We start from the raw sequence: 24,576 nt of genomic DNA on the forward strand, positions 1-24,576 counted from the left end.
TTTGGTCACATTAAACTTCGACCATGTGATAATCTTATTAGGAGAGTAGATTATTAGATTTCACTTGAATTAAGAAAGGCAGAAGTAGACCTAAAAAGACTTGGACTTATTGTATAAAAAATAATCTTAATCTAAAAAAATTAAATGAAACTATGACACTCAAAAGGATGCAAAGGAGGAAATAGATTCGTTTAGCCGACCACACTTGGTGGGGTAAGGGCTTGTTGTTGTTATTGTTGTAGCACATAATGTTAATGACCCAACCAGGCCTAAATAATATCTCAGGTAACCAGATCTTGGACTAGTGCACAGGCTCAACTAGGCATGCACAACCAAAATGTTGACTAAGGTTAGACTCATGGAGATTTAAAAATAGCCTCACACAAATGCGAGAAGTGATGATTCTTTCCTTTTGTTAAGAGATGAGTAAGGAGGACAGGAGCACATTTCGTGATAAATTAGAAGGTGCATTCAACTACAATGAAGCAGCGGCACAATTTTCTGTCTAAACAACAGACCAACGGTGACTAATAAAATGGCATTTAATAAATTCAATGATAAAAAGAACTACTTCAAGCAACTATATATTTCAAAATCTGTAGCTTCTCTCACACATCAACTTCTCTCAACATTTGTCAATGGACCAATTTCAATGGGATGTCACGAACACGTGGAAATAAATACACCAAAAAAGTTCAGAAGATGTTGATGTACCACAGTTTGTATCAAATAATATAAAGTAATCTTAAGTTTAATGTGGAACATTGAAACAAAAACCGTAGAAGAGGAGACTTTGTCAAACTTGTCAAATCCTCATTTTTGCTAACAAAAGTGGAGAAAAAAAGGTTCATAATTCTTTTCAGGTCCACTAAAATTCATCTGCTGGATGAGACTAAAACTTAAACTAAAGAAGCAATTTAATCCTGGAGTGCGGATCAGATATACTACTTACATTGCATTAGGCAACATGACACCATTGTCAAGACTGGGCATCACTTGGAAATAGAAGAAACCAGTTAAATATAAGGCATAAGTCGCCACTTTACCCAGCAGTAAGAGCACATTTGTTGCCTTCCTGAACATTATTTTTTTATTTCCAACTTAGAATGTGTGGTATCATTCCATATCATCTTGATATGATTATAGAATTTTCAGGCCATGACTAATAAAATGGTTAGTAGCAGCTAAATACCTCCGCATATGTTTGTGAAGGTCCCAATGCAAAAATCTCAGACGACTTTCTTCTGAGAGATCTTTATTTAAGAAATCAATTGCATTTACGAATTCTGCTCTAAGGATAGATTCTCTTGGCTTCTTCTCGAGCGTCTATTTAGATTACCAAAAGTAAGACTAAAACCGATAGGTCACATAAAATAAAGTCAAATGAAAACCAGCAATTTATATGCACAATTGTCGATATAACATGTTACACAAACAAAAATAAAAGGATCACAGACAAAGTCGTATACCTTAATTAAGTTTAAGATAATAATTGGGTTTCCGTATCTATTCACAAGATTCTCAAAATGAAGCCGGGTAGCTTCATAATCTTTGTCCTTTTTCCGCACTGAAGAAAAGAAAATAAAAGGTCATACTAAGAGCAAACCTTTTTTTCAATTTGTACTTCAACATGCAAATAAGAACGTCAAAAACTCACAAACAATGTCAGGCTTCATGTTCAACTTTGATGTCTCCTGGGACCAAAAGAGGGGTATGGAACCCCTATTTTGTACTATAGAACTTATCTGCGTAGGATTTTCTCCAGGAACATCTGCAAACACAATCTGCTCTGTCTCTACATCATTCGCAACACTACCCTCATCATTAACACCACGCTTTAGGTATCTGTTCCATTAAAAAATTATATTTTTTTAAAATAAAAGTTAAAGAGAGAATGTACATTATTCTTGCATGACAAATACTAGCCAACTGTCCAGCCTAATTTCAACTATGTGATATCTATCATTTCAAATCTACAATGGATGTGGAAGATAAATGATTGATAAGAACCTCGTTCCAGCATAATGGCGGGATCGCCTGGCAATGAGTGTCAACCAAAAATCTTTCCCAGATATTGATAGCTTAGCCTGGGATCAACAAATTCATCTTATCAGAACATTAGACAGATATGCTAAATGGTTGGCAATGACATATCACTGACTCTCAGTATAATGTCAAGCCGATTAAAACATAAGCATCAACAGTGAATCTGCCACCACATTGACAACTTAAGATAATGTTTCCACAACAAACCATGAATTCAAAAGCAACTCAAATTTAAAAAAAAAAAGAACAGAACTTCATTAGCTTTACTAAAATAAAATTGGACAAATTCAAACAGATTAGTATTGTCGCAGAAAAAATAATGTGAAGACTATATTGCTTGGATATTGTGCAAAACAGGCAGGTTTGCACATATACTCTCCAGCTGGTAGCAACCACGTTTCAAATTGTACAATCAAAATTAGAAATGCACTTTATGCTCTCCAAATTAAGAACTATCAAAAAGAAATCAACTTTCACTAGTTAAAAAAAATTAAAATAAAATTAGTCCAGTATCAACCTTTTAGAATCTTACCTGAGTGAAAAAACCATAAACTAAAGCAACTGTCCAAGCAGAGTTTTTTAGATGATTGTGAATTCCTTTTGTCAGGAATTCATTCCAGACAAACATAGTTTCATACAAAAGGTGTCCTGCCTTAGCATCACATAAATTCTTCTGAATACTTTGCATCACGTGGTATGAGTAGCTGAAAAAGAAGTCCTTTGTGAGATCCACGGTACGCAACAGCTTCTTGTATCTACAGCATCATTAGAAGAAAAGAAAGATAAAGCAATGCCCAAAAAAGAAAAGAACAAAGGCCTCACAAAACAAAATTAAATAAAATTACCGGAGATATAGAATAATAATAATAATAAAATTGTGACATGAGAAGGAAGGAACAACAGACACTCTAAAGATTTGACTCCAATATCTCAAATAACTGCTATTCAATTGCTTTAATAATTCAAATCACTTGTATAACACAAAGAAAAATAAGTAAAGCAACCTGAGTGAATATGGTTATGTGGCATCAGAGTAGACGCACTGAAAAACTGCCATCGAGTAAACTTTAACATGAATCACTAGCCAAGGAAGCATTACAGGTGATGCCTCCCCTTGCCAAAGCAATCAGTTAGGGTGCCCTCAATGATAAAATGAAAAATTCAAATATCTACATAAGCTCTACATAAGACGATGTTATGGAAACACTGCACATAATCAATTTTAAAAATGAAATGGCTAGGAAAGATTGTACTGCTCGTTTTTTCAAGGAGTATTTATATACAAGTTTACCTAAAAAAAAAAGAAAATAGATAGTAAAAATAAAAAACATAAAAAATTGCCTCAAGTTATCATCTGACTTGATCTATTTATAAAATGCTGATTGATGTCAAGTAAGTGATCAATGAGCTTTTTCTTTCTTTTTTTTAAAACATATGAATCCATAGGTAGGTGGCAGTTAGAATTGCTTCCCACCATTATCTTTTTGAAATTTAATTTTGGAAAGAAAAAAGAGACCTAATGACTTCTAGAAGGTTTCAATGTTTCCTTTTTTGCCAGACCATTTTGTTGGGGGTCTCAGGATAAAATGAATAATGGATTAAACCTTCTTCATTGAAAAAAGAAGTCTGATTAAAATAATAACGAATATAATCTTTGTAGAATATTTCGATGTTAACATTAAATTGATTTTTTATCATAGTAATAAAAGTAAATAAAAAAAAGTTAATATTATTTTTTTATTTAATAAGATATACCTGTGTCACTCGAGTGCAATCATAATAAATATAATAAGTTCTATAGCACCAAATATATTGGGGATTTCTTAAGATTCCAAAATATTGGAATGAACAAAAATAAAATTAGTATAGGATCTGGAATCATTTTTAGGAAAGGAAATATCATCGTATTTTATAATTCTACAAATCCCACAATGAAATCTTCAATTTTACTATTTATAAAAAGAGTAAAAAAACGTACATTAAAAAATTTTAAAAGAAGAATGCCCTAACATATAATGGAATTCCCAAATGATTTCTGTACTGAGAATGATCATAAAGGAACATAACAAATTATATTTCTTAAAGATGGCATGGCCATCATAATGAAGGATCAGGATCTCACAAACTCCTGTGCATGCAGGATTGAACGAATGGTATTTTTGCCCTGTAAAATTTTTGTAGCAAGATTTTCCCACCAATTTGCTGCACTTGATATCAAAGGGCAGCAAACCGTATACTCTATGGATTTATTTTTCTTTTCCCTGGTCTTAAACCTAAAATTCACATAAAAGTAATATGATCTCTTCACCAAAAATTATCCATAACCACAAACCTATCCCCAACCCACCACTTTTTTGTCAGCCAAAATCCTAATTGGGATAAAAGTCACACCATGTCGACGAGATGAAACATTCAAAGAGATTTCCAAGAGCTCATAATGGAAGACAACCAAAAACAGATCCTTCAACTACAACAAAGGCTCATCGCTTTTGAGAAAAGACAATCCAAAGAAGTCACCCATAACCATATTAGTAACTCATCGAATTGAGAGGACCAAGTCAACCCATGATACCAAAAGTTTCTAGGGATAAAGAACCAATGCGCATGAGGAGATACAACAACAGTTAGCATCAACAGCAATAGGAACAACAACAACAAGCCTTTATCCCACCAAGTGGGGTTGGCTACATGAATCCTTTTTCTCCATTGTGTCCTATTGAGTGTCATATTTCTATTTAATTCTAATAAATTGAGATCCATTTTTATACAATAAGCCCAAGCCTTTCAAGGTCCACTTCTGTCTTTCTTAACATAAGTCAAATCTAAACCATTTAAAACGACTCTCTCTAATTTTTTTCCGCCACCGGAGCTACACCAAACCTATCGCGGATATAATCATTTCGCATATTCTCTAAGTGTAAAACCACTGATCAACCAGAGCATTCTCATCTCGGCAACACGCTCATCTCGGCAACACGCTCGGCAACACGTAACTTAGTTTTATGCTTATCTTTTAAAGGCCAACATTCAACGCCATAGAGCATTGCAAGTCTCACAACCACCTTAAAAAATTTTCCTTTCAATCTAAGAGGTACTTCTATCACACAATAGGCCCGAAGCATTCCTCCAGTTCAACCAACCAACTTGAATTCTACTCAAATGAAGGGCGCATTCCTCCAGTTCAACCAACCAACTTGAATTTTAGTAAAAACAACCATATCTATATCACCATCACTTTGAACAATAGACCGAACATATTTAAAGCGTTCACACCTTTTAATAATTTGATCATCAATAGTTACAACTCCGTCACTAGAACTACTAATACTAAAATTACATTCCATGTATTCAGTTTTAGTTCTACTCAAATGAAGGTATTTGGTCTTCAATGTAGAACTCCATAATTTAAGTTTTTCCTGAGCTTATCTCTCATCTTATCCACAAGAAGGATATCATCAGTAAAAAGCATAAACCAAGGTACATCCTTATGTAAATGTCTAGAAAGAGCATCCATAAATAAAGCAAAAAGATATAAGCTTAAAGCCGATCCCTGATGTAATCCAACTAAAATAGGAAAATATTTGGTCAATCCTCCTTCTGTTCGAACAAAAGTAACTACTCTAGTATACATATTTTTAATGACCTAAATCTAGGCCATATCAACACCTTTCTTCTCTAGAACCCTATAAAAGATATTTCTTGGAACCTTATCGTATGTTTTTTTCTAAATTAATAAAAATCATATGTAGATTCTCCTTATTCTCTTTGTACTTCTCCATCAAACCTCTCGATAAATATATAACTTCCATAGTAGATCTGTCTAGCATAAATCCAAACTAATTATGAGAATTCTTTTAACTACATGTTAACCTATGTTCAATTACACTCTCCCATAATTTTAAAGTACGACGCATTAACTTAATTCCTTTATACTTTGCAAACTCTTATTCATCCCCTTTATTCTTAAAAATGGAGATCAAAATATTATTTCTCCACTCAGGAATCTTTTTAGTTTTTGAAATAATATTAAAGAGCTTAATAAGCCAAGAAACTCCCAAATCTCCCAAATATTTCCAAAATTCAATTGGGATACCATCAATTTCTACAGGTTTTCAACCCTTAATTTTCTTTAAAGCTTTCTTAACTTCTTTTTTACTAATGCGACGGTAAAAATGAAATACTTTATTATTATTAACGATATTAAGATCACTAAAGTCAAACGTATTTTCAAAAATTTAATTGAAAAGTTTATCAAAATAACTCACTCACCTAAGTTGAATATCTTTTTCTAAGAAAAACACTTTTAATTTCATCTTTAATACAATTTACTTGAGTTAAATCTTTATTTTTCTTTACCCTTTATTTTGCTAGTTTATACATATATTTTTAACCCTCTTTAACATCTAATTTATTATAAAGATCACTAAAAGCAAAATTTTTAGCGTCACAGATTGCTCTCTTAAACTCCCTACGGACCATTTTATATTTTTCTCAGTTCTTTAAGTTTTTACATTTAAAACATTTTTTATAACATAACTTCTTATATTTTATCTTTTCTTGCACATTATTATTCTATCACCAACTATTTTTATTAATAAAAATTTTTCTTTTGATTCTCCAAGTACATCTCTTGTCACTTATTTAATAGTGTTTTTTTTTTATTTTATCCCACATAGAATTTGCTTCTTCATAAACATCACAAATGTTGAAATCCTGAAGTTCACTAATAAAAATAATTTTATTTGTGTCATTTAGGCATCCTTATCTAATTCTATAACAATGATTTTTAGTATTCTTTATTTTACAACTCCTTATCTTAAAATTCAGAACTAATACTCAATGTTGAGTACTTAAATCCTCACTTGGAATGATCTTAGAATCTTTACATTCTCGACGATCTCTTCTTCTCATAAGAAAATAATCAATTTGTATTTTATTAGATCCATTCTTATAAGTAATAATATGCTCATCATTTTTTTTTTAATAAAGTATTAGCAAAAAAAATCATACACTAAAACAAAATCTAATATGGCTCTACCTTTTTTATTAATCACACCAGAGAAAATGCAATGACTTAATTACGGTGGACAAGCCAAATTTTGATGAACATCTAAATTCAAATAAATTTATTGAAAGGCTACATTTATACAAAAATGTTCCTTAGAAAAAAGTCAATTTGATACTTATCAAACTTAGGAAGAACACATGATTATTGTGGGTATCACGACTCGGTCTAGGGCTTGAAATTAATCAAGGTTGGAATAGACGGTCAGACGGTAAAATTAAATATTTTATTATTTATTTTCTACACTAACAGTTTATAATCAAAACAAATTGAAATAGTCGCTAAATAAAATAATTTAAGTGGCCAAATAAAAGTTTATCTTTCATGTTTCTAACATCGCTTCCTATACACATTATTTTATTTATTTTCTACAATAACAGTTTATAATCAAAATAAATTGAAGAGTTGCTAAATAAAAAATTTAAGTGACTAAATAAAAGTTTATCTTTCATGTTTCTAACCTCGCTTTCTTTACACATTATCTTCTCTAGCATTTATCTTATACTAAAAAATTTAAACTTGAAAAATATTAAAACAACATGAGTTATGAAAGATAACTTAGTGTAGTAATCACATGACGTGGGGTGTGGGGTGTGGGGTGTGGGGCGTCAAAAGCATAGCAAAAACTACACACAAAAATAGTCGCACGACTCTCATCCTGCATTGAATAGGTCAAGTCTCTGGGAGATTCGATTGCCCCTCCTAACCTAGCAATTGTCGCCCAGGAGAGTGGGCCTCTCCTTTATTACCCTAAGTTTATAAGTATATTTCATATGAGTTTTTTTGCATGTTTTATGTTAGGACAATTGTCTACATCTCTTATTTTCTCTTATAAGGTTGTATCAAAGGGTAAGTAGTGATCTGACTATTTCTCATTCCGAGGTGGTGGCTATCCTCAACTTTCTCCTTCCTCCGTATCCTCCCTCCACTGCCACGTAGTTGTACCTATAGCAGGAACCCAGAGAAGGTCCTCCTTTGCTGTTTCTTTTGCTTTTCTGCCTTTCCACCCTTCGACCTCCTTCCCACATCGCTCCCCACCGCGCCATGTCATCCTTTCCTGTTGCAGCCACCCCATGAACAGTTATCCTTGTTATTTTTCAGCAGTTTTCCCCTTCCCAACTGCTCTGTCCATCCCTTTATTATTTTCTCTACTGTCCGACCAACTCGCTAATTCTGCCTCGCTACCAACGCCACGAATCCCACTTGCCTTGCTTTTTTATCATTGCCCGACAATCTGACAATGTTGTCGTAGCCGTAAAACATTAATCGGCTGTTGTTTTTTACCGTCTGCTATTAATTTTCGTTTTCATGTTAATTGTAATAGTCTATTGGTTTTTTCAACAATACAAAGTAATTTAACACTATACTCTAAGCTATAAGCTTCAACTTATGAGGTCAAAGTTCCCTGACCCTGAGAGACTAACATGGTGCGTAGGAGACAAAGACACTGCAATAGCCGCATGTGACGACTGTCGTGCGACTCCCATCCTGAACCAAACCGGCCAAGATTTTAGGAGATCCAATCAGCCTTCATAGCCTTAGGAATTGTCTCACAGGGTAGTGGGCCCACTCCATAGTTACACTAGGTCCATAAGTATGTTGTTTCGTCAGTTTTCAGGTTTTTTCTATCAACAAAGTCACCGACGTTTCCGCTTTGTTGCCACCTTTCTAAGTCCCTAACAGTCACCACCACCTCTGTAGATCCACTCTAGTTATACGTTGTGTGTCGTGCCTGTTGTTCTTTCCCATTTTTGTATGTTAGTTGTAACCTCGTATTGATTTTTTCAGTAAAGAATTTGTTTTCCTATTGTTGTTTGAGTTAACTCCAGTATCTGTAGATCCACTCTAGTTATACGTTGTGTGTCGTGTCTGTTGTTCTTTCCCATTTTCGTATGTTAGTTGTAACCTCGTATTGATTTTCTCAGTAAAGAATTTTTTTTCCTATTGTTGTTTGAGTTAACTCCCATCACATTTCTAAACTATAGTAACTCAAGGAAAAGAATGCAATATATATACTGGTCTCTCATAATATATTTTAGAAAATCATATAATAATTTATAGCATATATTCAAAATGTTTGCTCATGAGAAGATTTTGAAATTTCTACATGCATTATTTGTTTGTGTTACCTTTCTAAGGTGTAATCTTTTAAGCTTTAGAAAATTTCATACTATCAACTTTCATGTCCATTTAGAAGCACCGTTAAAACATAACCTAACATATCACCGGTTGATATTATCTTATCAGCATAGTGGTTCGTGATCTAAAGTATAAGATTTCCAGGGTGAAAAGGTGTCTACTCAACCCTGATTGATACTCTCTCATTGGCACATCAATTAATGATCTAAGTTTCACAGCAATTTAAGGAAGTAAGGTTCCTACCCACCCCTAGTTGATACTCTCTCATCACTACGACAATTAAAGATATAAGTTTCACAATAGTCTGAGGTGATAAGCGCCTGGGTATATTAGCGTCCCCATTCAGTTTCATAAAGATGGTGAACTCCTCTTAGCATACACATACAAACATTCATGCATATAATATTTTATGCTTCATAAAATACATTATTTTTTGTGACGCTTTGTTTTCATCTAATCATAAATAAATGCATGTTTACTAGAATCTAAAAGGCAAGCAATAATAAAATAAATTCATAGGTAAACTGTTTTGTAACTATTTATGCATGACAGTTAAGATGCGCACTTTTTACCTAGCAATATGAAAATATCACCGGTAGGTTTGGTCTAAATAAAATAGAGCATAAATGTAAAAAATTTAAATAAAGAATACAATTAGAAGTAAGAAATAATACTTTAATGTAAAAACATAATTACTCACATCAATCTAAATTATTTATCTCATTGACTCTCTATCTTCAATTCTTTTATGATCAAGTGTTCTTTGGTCTTAATAGATGTTATAAGTTAATATAATCAAACATTAACATTTTATTAGCATTTAATCTAAATTAAATAAATCAAACAAGAATTTTATTTATCTTATACATTATCCTTCATGTTGATCCAATATCAATTCAAATATTATTCTATCTTTGATTTCTAACTTTAATTAACAGAACTTATTTTAGTTCTTAATAATTATAATAGCTCGAACTCTCGCCCATCAAGATATAGTCCGCTTTTGCCCTAGTGGCCTCACTATTTTGTCCCATTGGTATAACTTCCTAAGAGATCACTCATCTTATGTGTACTCCATATGAGCACGCTTAACTTTGAAGCTTCTAATAAAATTCCATCGACACACCTTTTGGTGCTAATACAACCATATTACACCAATGCACCATAACCCATCAGAACTCTGCGGTTAAGCGTGTTAGTGGCACAACACTCCTATGATGGGTGACCTTCTAGAAAGTTACACCAACAAGGCAAAACCATGAGGACATTTGGTTAAAGCAAACAATACATTGATGGGTGAGAGTTCTAGCTATTACAAATGGTATCATAGGATTACACTAGCCGAAAAATGGGACCTATGTGACATACAAAATAAACTACTACGTCATGAGTCCCACCTCTTGAACCCAAGATGAGACAAAATGCTACATACAAAATAAAGTATTACATCATGAGAGTCACTTAGAATGCAAGATGGGAAGAAATGCTACGTGGTGGGAGCCACCTCTTGAATTTGTAGGGGTCACATCTAGAATCCTATCTATCTGGTGAATGATTAAAAAACTAAAAATGATGTCAGTTACTTATATGGGAGAGATTGCAAAACCTCTTAATTAAATTACTTATATGGGAGAGATTGCAAAACCTCTTAATTAGATTTAAGCTATACTCTTAAACATCAAGGCGCATTTTGGTGAAATCGTGGCATTTCAACTGAAAATAAAAAATTAGGGGTGCTTGTATGGGAGTACTCCTAGGATGGGTGATCTCTTGGGAGGTTACACTATAAGAACAAAACTATGAGGCCGCTAGGGCAAAGCGGACAATATCTTGATGAGTTGAGAGTTTGAGTTATTACAACAACTTCTACTTTAATTGGTTATAAAAAAGATTTCAAATAAAAATTTACCTATAATATAGAAGGCTCTTCATCCTCCAATTTGAAATATTCTTCTAGATGTCTTCATGTTGGCCCTAGACGCACCCAGAAACTCCTCATCTCTAGCATCGGCACACCTGCGGGTTCTCCCTCCTGGCAAGCGAGGCTCCCTCGGCGTCGTCTCCAAGCTTGGTGTCAAGTCATGTCGCTTCAACCAACAAGTTAGACCTTCATATTCTCTTTGCGGGTTCTCCCTCCTGGCAAGCGAGGCTCCCTCGGCATCGTCTCCAAGCTTGGTGTCATGTCATGTCGCTTCAACCAGCAAGTTAGACCTTCATATTCTCTTTGTCTTCTTTCTCACTGCTCTCACCTCTACATCCTCCCTTCTCTAGTTTGACTGGGAGTAACTAGTTCCCATTTGAACAATTACTACTTTAGATCCTATGGAAATGACCTCTGCCCCCTCAGTTATTGTTTTTATCATCATTTTGTTTTTTTTCAATTATTACAATCTCCCCCCATTAAAAAATTATCCTTAAATTTTATGAATATCTTATAATACAAATAAAACATTAACTTCCCAAAAATTATCATGAAAGTCTAAATCGTGTACGAGATATCAAAAATAGATACAAGTCAAACATTTGGGATAATATAATCTTACTAAACAAAACGAAAAATATGACAATAATAACATAACTAAAATAACACCACCACATTCTAAACATGATAACTAACACAATAAATTTATCAAATATCTGTCTCCAAGCTAAGGATGGTATAAAACAATGTCTAACAGTTCTCACAAACTCGTCCCACCATATCAAGCGGCTAGGTTGACCACAAAATTTCTCTTGTAATTGGCCTTGCCCTTTTAGCTTCCCCCACAAAGGCAAATCTAGCAAGGATAATTGTCCTTTTTGGTGGACATGTCATACGTCTATAATTTTCTATACTCTCATCAGCCAATTATCAACTCTCACTTACCCTCCTGCTCCTGAAAATAGCGGTGGTCTTATATCCTGAAAGAACTTCAAGTACTTCTCCATCAATAATCTTCCATTACTATTAGTTTGACACTGAGAATTCCTAATTCGTTGAGTCATAACATTCATCATATCAGAAAAGGCAATAGCTCTAACTTTGATCTTCTGCGGCATATCATCTCTTACATTTTTTATGACTTCTTCCTCAGAATTATCCATAACTCCAAGAGAAAAATAAAATAATTTAATTAGACTCAGCTAAAATTTCAATTTATATTATTTATAACTTAATTCTATCATCATAATGGTTCTTTCACTAAGTTCGTATTATTTACTCTAAACCTTGGCTCTGAAACATGACCCGACTAAATGCTTGAAATTAATCAAAAGGGAAATAGATAATCGAATGGTGAAATAAATTTCTTTTATTATTCATTTTCTATCACTAACAATTTATAATCCAAATAAATTGAAGAATCCACTCAAGAAAGTAATTCAATTGACCAAATAATAGTATACATTTCAAGTTGTTGACCTCATCTTCTGTATACATTATCTCATCTAGTATTTATCTTTTATTCAACAACATAAACCTAAAAAAGTATTATAACATAATAAGTTATTCAAGATAATCCAAGGGAGTAAACAAATTTCTAAACTACAGCTTAAGAAAAAGAAAACAATATGTGTGTCGATCTCTGCTAATATAGTTTAGAAAATCGTATAATAATTTAAAGTATATATTCATATTGTTTGCCCATGAAAGAAATCTAGATTTTCTACATGCATTATCTCTTACTTTATTTTTTAAGATGTAATCTCTTAAGCTTTAATATACTTCAGACTCTTAACTTTCAAATCCGTTTTAAAAGCACCGTCAAAACAAAATCAAACAATCCCTAGTTGATATCATCTTGTCAACACAGTGGTTCATAATCTAAATATAATGATTACTGATCTAAGTTCACAGTTGTCTAAGACACCCCTAACCAATACTCTCTCATTGGCACAGCAGTTAATGATCTGTTTCATAATTGTTTGATTGGATAGAAAAATATTTATAGGCACGGATACATTGATGTCTCCAACTAGTACCAGAAGGGGGTGAACTTCTCTTAGCATGCACATACGCACAGTCATGTACACAATATTTTCATACTTGATAAGATACATTATTTTCTTATGTGATATTTTCATTCATGTACTCGTAAATAAATACACATCTAATTTAGAAAAAAAGGACATGTAATAATCTAATAATTTCATGTGTAAATTATTATGCAATTGTTTATGTATGACTTTAACATACACACTTCATACCTAACAATATAAAGACATCACTAGTAAAACAAGTCCCAATAAAATAGAAAATAAATATGAAAAATTAAAATAAAGAATACAATCAAGAGTTAAAACTATTACTTTAATAAAAAAACATAATGACTCACCTCAATCCTACTTGTTTATCCGACTCACTCCTAACTTTCAAATCTTTTAGGATCAAATGTTTTTCGGTCTTAATAATTGTTATAAGTTACTATAATCTAATATAAATATTTGGATAACAGTAAATCTAAATTAAATAAATCAAACTTTTTAGGATCAATGCTATTTGGTCTTAATAGCTGTTATAATTTAATATAATATAATATTAATATTTCAATAACAGTAAATCTAAATTAAATAAATCAAACTTAAATTTCATTAATCTTATACCTTGTCCTTCAAGGTGATCCACTGCCAAATTCAAATATTATTCTGCCTACGATTGTTAACTTTAATTAACAATAAAAACTATTTTAATACTTAATAACTCATAATTTACTTGACTATAAATAAGTTTTCAAAAAAACATCAACCTGTACTATAGAAACTTTCCTTCCTCAACTTGAAATGTTCTTCTAGCTATACTTCCTGGTTATCATTATTGATAACATTTAAGTGTTATGTAAGTTTAATTTTCCTTTAATATGTCAAAAAGAAAAATCTAACCTTCAATTAATCACTTTTTTTATTTCAAAACACCAATCTCAATCTTTCACAGTTGTTTATCCAATTAATATCACTGGCATTAGCTACTAAAATTTAATAAAACTTAATAACATTTAATTAATTTCATAAAATAATTTATATAAGTAAAATTGAAAACTCGACTTACTATGCTAACCCTCAAATGCTCAATTAGAGTCTGTTGTTCAAGACTCCCGCAAACAAAGCCGCACACAGAGCCTTCCTCCTTGCTCTTATCCTTCACACATGACTCGAATATGTGTCCCTTGAACAAGGTCGTACAATGCTACCCCCACGCGAGACACCTCTGATTCCTCCTTCTCGTGAGACACTTTCTCGTTAGGCCAAGGCGCACTGAGGACGAGCTTATCTATAGTGCAGGTACACATGCGGCTTCTCCCTCTGCGCAAGCGAAGCTCTCTCAGCATCGTCTCCAAGTTTGGCATCCGACCACGTAGCTTGAACTAGCAAATTAGTCCTTCATGTACTTCTTCTTCTATCTTTTTGCTCTCTCCTCTATTCAATCCCTTCTTCAATTCGAACGAGAATAACAAGTTTCCGTTCCAACAATTACCACTTCGATCCTGTGGAAACCAGGCCCCGTTTAATTATAAGTTTTATTCTCATTATTGTTATTTATTTACTATTATTTTTTTAAGTTATTACAGTGGGACAATTTGAAGCACTTGCAATAGTGGGAAGGGAAGAGCACGATCACCATATGGCACAAGATGAAAAAAAATCTATAGTAGCTTTCTTGTTATCTTATTTAGTGAAGCACACATTTGTACCCATAAATATTGGTGATACTTAATTGACGGTACAAAGATAATAATATTGAGCTGCTTAAGAATGAAACTTCCCTAGAATATTAGTGCAAACTTCCCACGCATAGATATGTTGTTGCATATAGAAAGAAGCTTCTAGAGTCATTATCTAGATAAATATTCTTAAAGAAGTACGATGTCATGATGATGCAGTTAATGCCATTGATCCTAGATGGAGCTATGAAATTAGGACACCTACAAAACATCTAACCTAGAAAAATTTGTGTTGCGGTTTTCAAAGCATTGTTAAGTGCAACGCTAGCAGATGAACAACTTTCTACACTAGAAGAATTAATTTACCAATATGGTGATCAAGCGATCCTAATTGGATGTTGATGGCTGGGCAATTGCAAACAACCATAAGGTCTTCGGAGGTTGGCGATGGTCGATCACACTCAAGCGATGGTGGATTAGTGGTTAGACAATTATAGATGAGCGATGTCGTTCAAGCAACTACATTTGGGAGATGGTAGTTCGGCAAACTAACATGGTGATAGTCGATCACACTCAAGCGATGGTGGATTAGTGGTTAGACAATCATAGATGAGCGATGCCGTTCAAGCAACTACATTTGGGAGATGGTAGTTCGACAAACTAACATGGTGATTGCGATCAAACCATAAAGCTACAATGATTGTTGGCTTAGTTCTTACGGAACAGACAAGCTTCGAGTTGATGTAAGAAATATAACATTGTAGCTCATCCAAGATGAAAACTTTATTTAACGCAAAAATTACTGAAGATGGCTAAGGTGATGGCATATATGGGAGGAAAGAAATTTTAAAACAAAACATCAAGTAGCAGAAGCATGCTAAAAAAATCTAAGAAGGTCATGGTCTTCAAGAATGGTAATACGGTGCAGATCAAATTAAAGTAAGAGGAATTTGTTGCAACTTCATTTAGAAATTAAAGCATAAAACGAACAGCCCATTCTAAAATTTTAACAAGATTAACGATAATACATAAAAATTTGATTTGCCATGAGACTTTAATACTTTTGTTACATTTAATATTGTTATTGTATTGTTGCCATATTACGAGGATCTGAATATTTCCAAGATTAAAAATTTAAGCCTCCTACCTAGAGAGTGATGCAAGTGTGAGATCCCACAAACTCCCGCCCATGTTAGAATCAAACAAGATAGGATTTCCATTCGGTGAAATCCCTAAAGCGGAATTTTCACGCTTGTTTGCTGTTGTCAGTCCTTGTATGCCTTTTTATAATATTATTTCAATTAGAATTAGGGTTTTAATTTATGTCTTAGTATAAGTATGTCATTTAAAAGTTAATTTTGAGGTTCTTTATTTTTTATTTATGTTTTTTTGAAGATTTTTCACTTTTTTTCTTCGATTCTGAGAGTTATAGTATATTTTTTCTTTAAGCGGTGAATTTGTAACTTAAAGAGAACAAGCGATGGATCCTTCCCATCATCCTTATCTCATTGTTTCGCTATTTGACCCTCTATTTTGAAATCGGATAGCTATCAAACATCTTCAACCCAATTTCAAACTATGTGGATTTCACATATTATCTACTTCTTGCCATTTTACAACACCTCCCCACCAAATCTAGATCCTGAAACACCTTCTAAGATTTCTAGAATTATGTCCCAACAATGTGTTTGGCTTACCCAAGCGTCATTCTTATAGTAAGATCATGGAATATATAATGATTAGTAACTAAAATTGCAGTTATACTATTCAGTAATTTTATGAATTGATAGAAAACTTACTACAGGATGACAGACATGTAGAACAATATTGAAGGTAAATATGGAAGAAAAATAACATACTCTTAACCTGCCAAAGTTTTTAGAAAAGCATCAGCTACTTTATCTTTTTTATTACTACGACCGGATTTAAAGATTTGAAAAAGGGAGCAATATTTGTCATAGTTTGGTAGCTCCTAAATCTTGGTTATAGGTTCCAGTATAACTATTTAGACACCAAAATTAAAAGAATTAGAATTTGTACCATTTTGAGCATGAAAGCATGAAAAGTTCTTTGCATTTATATTGTTTAGTGATTTTATGAAATGATAGAAAATTTACTACAAAGTGAGAGACAAGTAGAACATTATTAAGGGTAAGTATAAAAGAAAATAATATCCTTTAACTTGCCATTGTTGCTAGAAAATCATAAACAACTTTAATTTTTCTATTATTGAGATAGGACTTATAGATTTGAAAAAGGTTGGCAATATTTGTCATTAGTTCAATAGTTCCTAAATCTTAGATCTAGCCTTGAAGAGAACTATTAGACATTAAAAACAAAAGAATTAGAATTTGTACCATTTTAAGCATGAGAGCATGACCAGACAATTTTTTCGAATAAGTTCAGATATTTTCAGAGTAATGATTTCTTCTAAATTGAGCCCTTTTGATTCCACAAGAAAAGCTTATCCTTTTGAGTGACATTTATTTTCATCATAGTTTTGAGGCTTTTCATAAGTTCCCAGCATTTTTTTCTCTCCCCTTTTTCATGAAATAATTGCACCATAATTTACCTCTGAGACAAGTTTTTCACCCTTTTTTTGTGAAAAAATTAAAGCCCTGATCTTTTCTCTTGATGTTTGATGGTTGTCATTGTTGATTTTCTGGATAACATTATCTAGCATTACCTTCCTTCTTTCATCTTCAACATATGAGTGAGAAACTTCAATTGGAGATGGTAGTTTTGATTTAATGGATGAGAGCAGTATCATTGGATTTTTGAGTGTATTCATTTGATAGCATCCTAAACATCTTTTGTGATTATGAGTAATATATATGGCCCATAAATATCAGGCATTATGGTATTAGGAAATCAAATAATGATCATGAATCTGCTTCATTTCAAAATGCAAAGTTTAGACCTTTTAACTCTGAAGAATTCATAACATGGTGGATTTTGTTCTTCGGTTTTCACAATTTGAGACAATTTCAGGTATTTTCTTCCATGCAATTAATATGGGATATATAGCCCCTGGAGCTCTCCTTTAGTCTGGTTTTCACCATTCATGATGGTTAACTACTTGGAGATTAAATCAAAGAAACTAGAGATAATGAATAGAGGAATATAAGATGAATATAGAACCCTAACCTCATTGTGATACCTTAAACAAAAAAAAAGTAAACAAAAAAGCTTGGATTGTTCATTCTTTCAATGATTAATTATATACAAAACAAAATAAATACAACAATAAACTAAAAAAACCACTTGAGTTATCTCATAATTTGATCTATTTAGGGATTATCAATTGATGCCAAGAGAGCAATCCATGACTCTTTGTTTCTTTTTCTATAAATGAGTCCATGGAGATGTATTTCATTAAAAGTAATAAATTTGTGACATCTAATTTTCCTTATCAAGTAATCCTGTTGACCCTTCTTGATATATAATGCCCCTTCAACAACAAGGTCTAGCATATTTACAACAACAACCCTTTATCCCATTAATGGGGTCGGCTACATGAACCCTTTTTCTCCACTGCGTCCTATTGAATGTCATATTTTCATTTAATTCTAATAAACTAAGACCATTTCTTAACAATATAGCCAAGTCTTTCTAGGCCTAGCATATTTAACTAACATAATAAAATAGTACAACCATTTAATTTTTAAGTTATGTTAAATGAACATAAGTAATTTTTTGTGTGTGCCACAATATTAATTTTACACAGTATATAGAAAAGCCTAGTTTAGTGTTGATTCTTAGCTTTGTTTTTCAAGACCTAGATGAATCAAGCTTTTGATCTATACAATAACCACGCGACGGCAAGCACTATGCTGGATTTCACCTTGCTCATGCATTCAAAACAATTGGCACGTTTAGAAAGCAGTTTCGCCATCCATATGAGAATAACATTCATACCAAACAGTGTAGCATTAAAGCTGCATAACATCACAATTTAGAACAATCAACTTTTTTTTTCCTTTTCTTTTTGCAGGGATGTATTCCAAATAAAAGGAAAATGCCAACAAAACATTCCTAGCGATTCAAAACAAGGATTAGAGGGAAGAAAAACAATATGAAGACAATTTTTCTAGACAATAAAACATCTTTTACTTTTATTTCAAAGAGAAAACGGAAGGAATAAAATTTGATGTCATCAGCATGCACATGGTATGTGATTCACATGGTTGCATGAAAAATAAAGTTGAAGACCTGTTTTCAGCCTTTGGAACAGCCATAGAGGACCAAACACTGGAATTTGGAACGGTTATTATTGCACTCTTAGTGACAGCATAAACTTCATGACTGCATATTGCACCAATTAGCCTTCTTCCAGTAATAAGCAGCATGTAATAGGGCCCCAAGAACTGAATAAAACCTGAACAAAAAAGTGTCAATGTAACCCTAATTAACGAGCTAAATGCCATAAAACTATAATCAGGTTAAATAGAAAATAAAAACACGTGTCGTACCAACAATCCCATAACATTTGGTAACAAATTTTAACCCTCCAGTAGGCAAGTTTCCTTCATGAATGCGCTTCAATAGATCATTACATTCGCTCTCAGAGTAGGTGGTGGAGTCCTCAGAGATATTAAGCTCAAAAGGTTCCAGTCGGTCAACTTTTAACACTCTCCATGACATTCTAGTCTTGTCCCTTCCGATCATATAGAAATTCTGTGATAGTATCAAGCAGGCATTGTCGATGATATAACCACAAGTGGCATATGTGTGCGTTTATATAAAATTAAGATTTATGCTAACCACTGTAGCATTAACTATTATGCCTTTTAGAGAATTTTCCATATTAGCTACTACTGATTGACAACAACATAGAGGAATATGAGAACAGAGAATGCCAAAGATATCGTCAATTAGACCGAAACGAAAAAATGTTCAGAAAATCAATTTCCTAGTCCCGCCAAAACATTCAATTTCTTCACTTAACACATCTAGCAGACCCAGAACAACCCCCTTACCACAAATAACCAAATAAATAAAATGACCAATACTGCAAAAAGAAATCCTCGACGTTCAAGAAGTTGCAGAAAAAGGATAAAAAAAATCAATTTCGGCAAAATTTCACGGATCGCGCAAAACAATTTCGATTCAAAATGTTTGAAAGGAATGATTAAACAAAAGAAATTGCGGAAAAGAAAATGAACGAATATTAGCATTCCAACGTAAAGCAGAACAGAACATGAACGGAAACGAAGGAAGAGTACAAAAGAAAGAATGGTAAGACAGCACGGAGTAGCAAAATCAGGAGCTAGCAACCCCACCGATTTGGTCTCATAGAGACTGAACTTCTGCAGGCAACACCTGCCTGCGGCCGGCTCACTGGCTATCCTATCAGCCACCGGCGCGACATCCGCCGCCTCCATAACTCGCAAGACCGCTCCCGAGCTCCAAGCTCGGGCCTCCTCACTTGAGCATACGGATCCCGCCGGATCAAGCCTACCTATACCGCCGGATTCCTAGACTTCCCCTTGGTTGCTTCAAACATAGCATTCCCCTACCCCCCTCCCGTAAAGCCTTGTACGTTTCATCCAAAAAACTTCAAATGTGGAGAAAATTTTGGAAATGGGATAACACGAAAGAACTTTAGGTCTGGATCGAGCTTGCCGCCGAGAAAAGTGAGCAGATATCCGAATCGAAGCAGTAGCTTCGTTCTCCTTCTCTTCTTTCCAGAAATTCTTCTTCAATTTATTGGATGTTCCCTGAGGAAAGAGAGCTTAAGGGGGACGGAGGGACATTGAGATCCTGAAAACGAAGGAAAACCACAGCTCGGCCAACTCCTCAAACCGCAGAAACGTGACAGAGCAGTGAAGCTGAGGTAATTGAGGAAAATTTTTATTTTATTTTAGAACATATTGAAATGAAAATAGAGAGGAACACTGGATTTTTTTTATTTATTTATTTATTTATCCTTCTAAAATGTGTTTTTGTCCGCTCTTGAAATTCATTTTTTTAATTATTCCTTTTTTTTTAATTCGTGAAAGTATGTCGAGGTCAGAAGCAAGACTTGTGCATGCTCCACAGCTCGGTCGATTCGTTTTGAAATGGATCGGAAAAAAAAAGGGGCCTAATGTGCACGGTCACATTTAGAAATCAGTGTGGCAAAAAATTAGGGTAGCAATGGAAACAAAAATAATTTGAAACTTGCACAAATATTTGAATAAATGAATATCAATCTCTCAATTTACGTGCAGTCAGGAGTTGATTTTTTTTTTTTCCGAACAAAAAATGTAGCAAATTTTGAGCCTTAAGCACTAAATATATTAGAGAGTTGATAAACTTCACTAAGGAGACACTTGGGAGTGAGAATTTTATAGTCCAGTCTTTTTGGGGCAGCTGCAGCTGATGAAACTGTTAAAGAAAAAGTTGTTGTTCAAAAAGTTGCGATGACTATTATAAAAAAGTTATTTTTTGAAAAAGTCAGATCACATCTTTCTAGCTACTACAACAGATTGCCAAGTCTGATAGGAAAGTGCAGCTTTCAGATGCAATATGTTCAAAACGCAAGCAAAACACAGTTTTGTCAAAAAGGGAAAGCTGTAATTATTAGGGAAACACATTTTTTGCAAATGCATTTTTTTATTTTTATTTTATTAATTGTAATTATTTTAATGCAAAATTAAGGAAAACACATTTTTGACATTTAAGAAAATATATAACTTTATTAAAAAAATTAAGGAAATATTTTAAGTCGTTCAAGTGATTAGGGAATAATTTATGACATTTTGGTTCACTTTTATATTTTTAGGATTTTTACTATTTTTATTTATTTTTAAATTTAGAAATTAGCTCGAAAATAAACTATTTATTTTAACATCAATTTTATTTTTCTTGAGAACCCCTAGTCATAAGGAACACTCCAAACTAATTTTCATAATTTTATTGATTATATTTTATTTATTACAATTATTTTAGTACAAAAATCCCATTTAATTTGAAAAATAGATTTTGATATGAAATACATTTTAAATGGGTTACACATTTTTATAGAGGCTTAATATGTTCATTATCTTCATTTTGGATCAAATTTTGTGATTTTTTGGATTATATTCTATTTACTTCATTTTTTATGAATTTTAGTGACTTAATTACATAAAATAATGCACTTAATTATTTAAACTCATTTTATATTTTTCCTAAGGTTCTCTAACCACAGTGAACCTACCAAAGCAAGTCCCATATTTTTTTTTATTTATATTTTAATTTAAAAAATTATTTTAATAAAAAATAGGTGACTTGCCTTGAAAATTAGGGCTTTTAGGGTTACGAGTGTTCTCTAATTTTATAAAAATTAGGAAACTCTCCTAATCAAATGAAGAATAAACTCTCCAAATTTCAAATCATGGTGATTAAAATTTAATTAGTTATGATTTAAATAAGTTTTATAATATTAAATTAATTTAAAAATAAATATAAGTTAGATAATTTTTATTTTTTGTTCACTTGATTCTCCTCTGTTCACTGAGCATCAGGGAATTTCTATTTTATTTTTATAATTTTTCTATACCAAGTTATAATAATTTAAAGTTTTTGAATTTATTTAAATAAAAAATGCCCTCATTTTTTAATTATCCACACGGCAGCCAGCTCATCCTCGGCAACTCTGAAAGCACATGTGGTGGCTCTTGATTAGAGGTGCTTTACATCCCAGCTTGCCACATGGCCCACGATTCACTCTCCATTCCTTCGTCGTATGATGGATACACGCCCGAATGGACGACATCCGCTCTTCGTCCTCATCTGCTCGTACCAGAGAGCCATCCACAGTAAAACACTTTGATCTCACTCGATACTCAACCAAATCACTCACAGTTTATTTTTATAGCTTCATCTAGTCAAGACAAACATATTCATATAGTTACAAGCATGTGAAATGAAACTTCTCTTCACAATTGGTGAAACCGAGCAAGATTTTAGAGATTTTAGCTTATACATTTGCCCAAGAGGTGAGGCTTCGATTGGGTTTTTTTGTTGAGCTTCACCTTGAGTCCACTATAGTCCTTCAAGTGCTGCTTTGAGCAGAAATTGGGTTTGGCTAGGAGTTTGATCAACTAATGGCACGGGCTTGCTCTAGGAGTGGGTTAGAGTTCTCGACAGAGAGGGGTTTTGATGGGAACTTCCTCATTTTGTCTAACGAAGCTTTTGGAACAATCAATTTCAAGGTTTGTGGAGTTTGGTGGAGTGACAGAAAAAGCCCTGGATTTGAAGCTTGAAATTAGGGTTTACAGTGGGGGAAATGGCTGGAATTTGATTAAGATGAGCTTAGAAAGGTCTGACGAAACCCTGAAAGCAGTTTGGAGGGGTCTCCACAAGGAATTGGTAGCGCTATCTCTTTGTCCATGAGAGGTGGTGTTTAAATAGCCATGGCCATGATGGCGAATAGAGCAAGCCAAGGGGTAGAAAAGATTGCTTAGGTGGAGGGTTAAGCGGTGCAATTCGCCAAAGGGAGTGAACCACATTAGATGGGTAGAATTTTGGGTTTGAGCCAAGGGAGGGCTTCTTGATTTTGAGTTTTCTGGCGACTAGGCCGGTCGGCCAGGCCATAGGAGGTGGCTAGCAAGGTCAGAAGGTTTAATGGAAGTCTTAATTGTGATTATAATGGGGCTTGAGGGTTGATGACATGGGATAGAGAGCTTAGCCAACTTTAAGAGATAACTTGCATGATTTAAGATATCCTTGGTCCATGGCTCAAAATTTGGATCTTGGTTGATTTAATTAGCATCCTAGGAGGCTAACCAAGGTTGGAGAAGATTAAGCATAGGCAAATTCGAAAGGTTTAGGTTAATTTGGATTTTAAGTTCACAGTTAAGGTTTGGGGTAAAAATTGGATTTTGGTCTTGGCTTGGGCTAGGTTTTAAAACTAATTGAAGGGTCCAATTGGTCTAGATGATGTTAATTAAGAGTTTAGGAAGAGAATTGGGTGAAATTGAATTGGTCGCATGGTTCAATTTAATGGAATTTAAAGTTAGGGCAATTTTGGGGTATTTGACTTGGGCTTGGGTTTAGGTTAGGTTTGGGTTTGGATTTGGGTCATGTGAAGGCTTAAATTGGTTTAGAAAATTGTCATGAGAAATTTAGGATTTAAAATTGGGGAAATTGAATTGGTCATGGAGCTCAATTTGGTGAATTTTTTTATTTTAGGTCAATTTGGGATTAATGGGTTTGAGGTTAAAATTAAAGTTTAGAATTGGGTTCAACTGGTTTGGGATTTAGTTTTAATTAGGCTAGGACATGATGAAATTTAATTTGGAGTTGGAATTGGGGAAGTTTGAAATCAAGTTGGTGGAAATCGAGGGTGAATTGAAGATTTTAGGCATTTAGGGGCAATTTAGGAATTTTGGTAAATTATGGTGGATTTAGGTGAAATTGGGCCCACTGAGTGGCTAGGATTGGTATAAGGGAGGTTTGGAATGATTTTGGAGGTTTTAGGAATTTTTGGGACATGAGGGGTGATCCTGACTTTCTATATATATGTTTATTGCGATGTATATGATTATATGCTTAATTTTCTTAATAGTTATTCTTAATTTGCAACAAAATCAAAAACTTGATCTAAAGCAAAAGCTAGTTAAGTTCTCCACTATGAAACAAATAAGAAAATAGTTATAATATTTAAATATGGGATAATACGCAACTATATGTATCGTTATCAAGTAATATACAACTTTTTGA

The 24,576-nt window shown here is 33.3% G+C and overlaps 1 protein-coding gene across 7 annotated transcripts in view; it reads right to left on the bottom strand.

The window, feature by feature from the left end:
• Positions 1–20,716, bottom strand: part of LOC110033400 (phosphoinositide phosphatase SAC2-like) — a 53,052-nt gene extending 32,336 nt beyond the window's left edge. For all 7 annotated transcript variants that reach the window (XR_002294938.1, XR_002294940.1, XR_002294939.1 and 4 more), the window contains exons 1-9: positions 20,169–20,716; positions 19,359–19,563; positions 19,099–19,264; positions 2,579–2,801; positions 2,011–2,087; positions 1,658–1,845; positions 1,470–1,567; positions 1,193–1,326; positions 953–1,075 (exon numbers count right to left, since the gene is read on the bottom strand). Coding sequence is in view for 4 of the 7 variants with exons in the window: in XM_020737367.1 (XP_020593026.1) it covers positions 953–1,075; positions 1,193–1,326; positions 1,470–1,567; positions 1,658–1,845; positions 2,011–2,087; positions 2,579–2,801; positions 19,099–19,264; positions 19,359–19,563; positions 20,169–20,270 (1,316 nt within the window). In the remaining 3 variants the exon portion in view is untranslated. The remainder of the gene's footprint in view (positions 1–952; positions 1,076–1,192; positions 1,327–1,469; positions 1,568–1,657; positions 1,846–2,010; positions 2,088–2,578; positions 2,802–19,098; positions 19,265–19,358; positions 19,564–20,168) is intronic.
• Positions 20,717–24,576: the final 3,860 nt, after the last annotated feature.

The sequence above is a fragment of the Phalaenopsis equestris genome, unplaced genomic scaffold (genome assembly GCF_001263595.1).
Source record: "Phalaenopsis equestris unplaced genomic scaffold, ASM126359v1 Scaffold001170, whole genome shotgun sequence".
Classification (NCBI taxonomy): domain Eukaryota; kingdom Viridiplantae; phylum Streptophyta; class Magnoliopsida; order Asparagales; family Orchidaceae; genus Phalaenopsis; species Phalaenopsis equestris.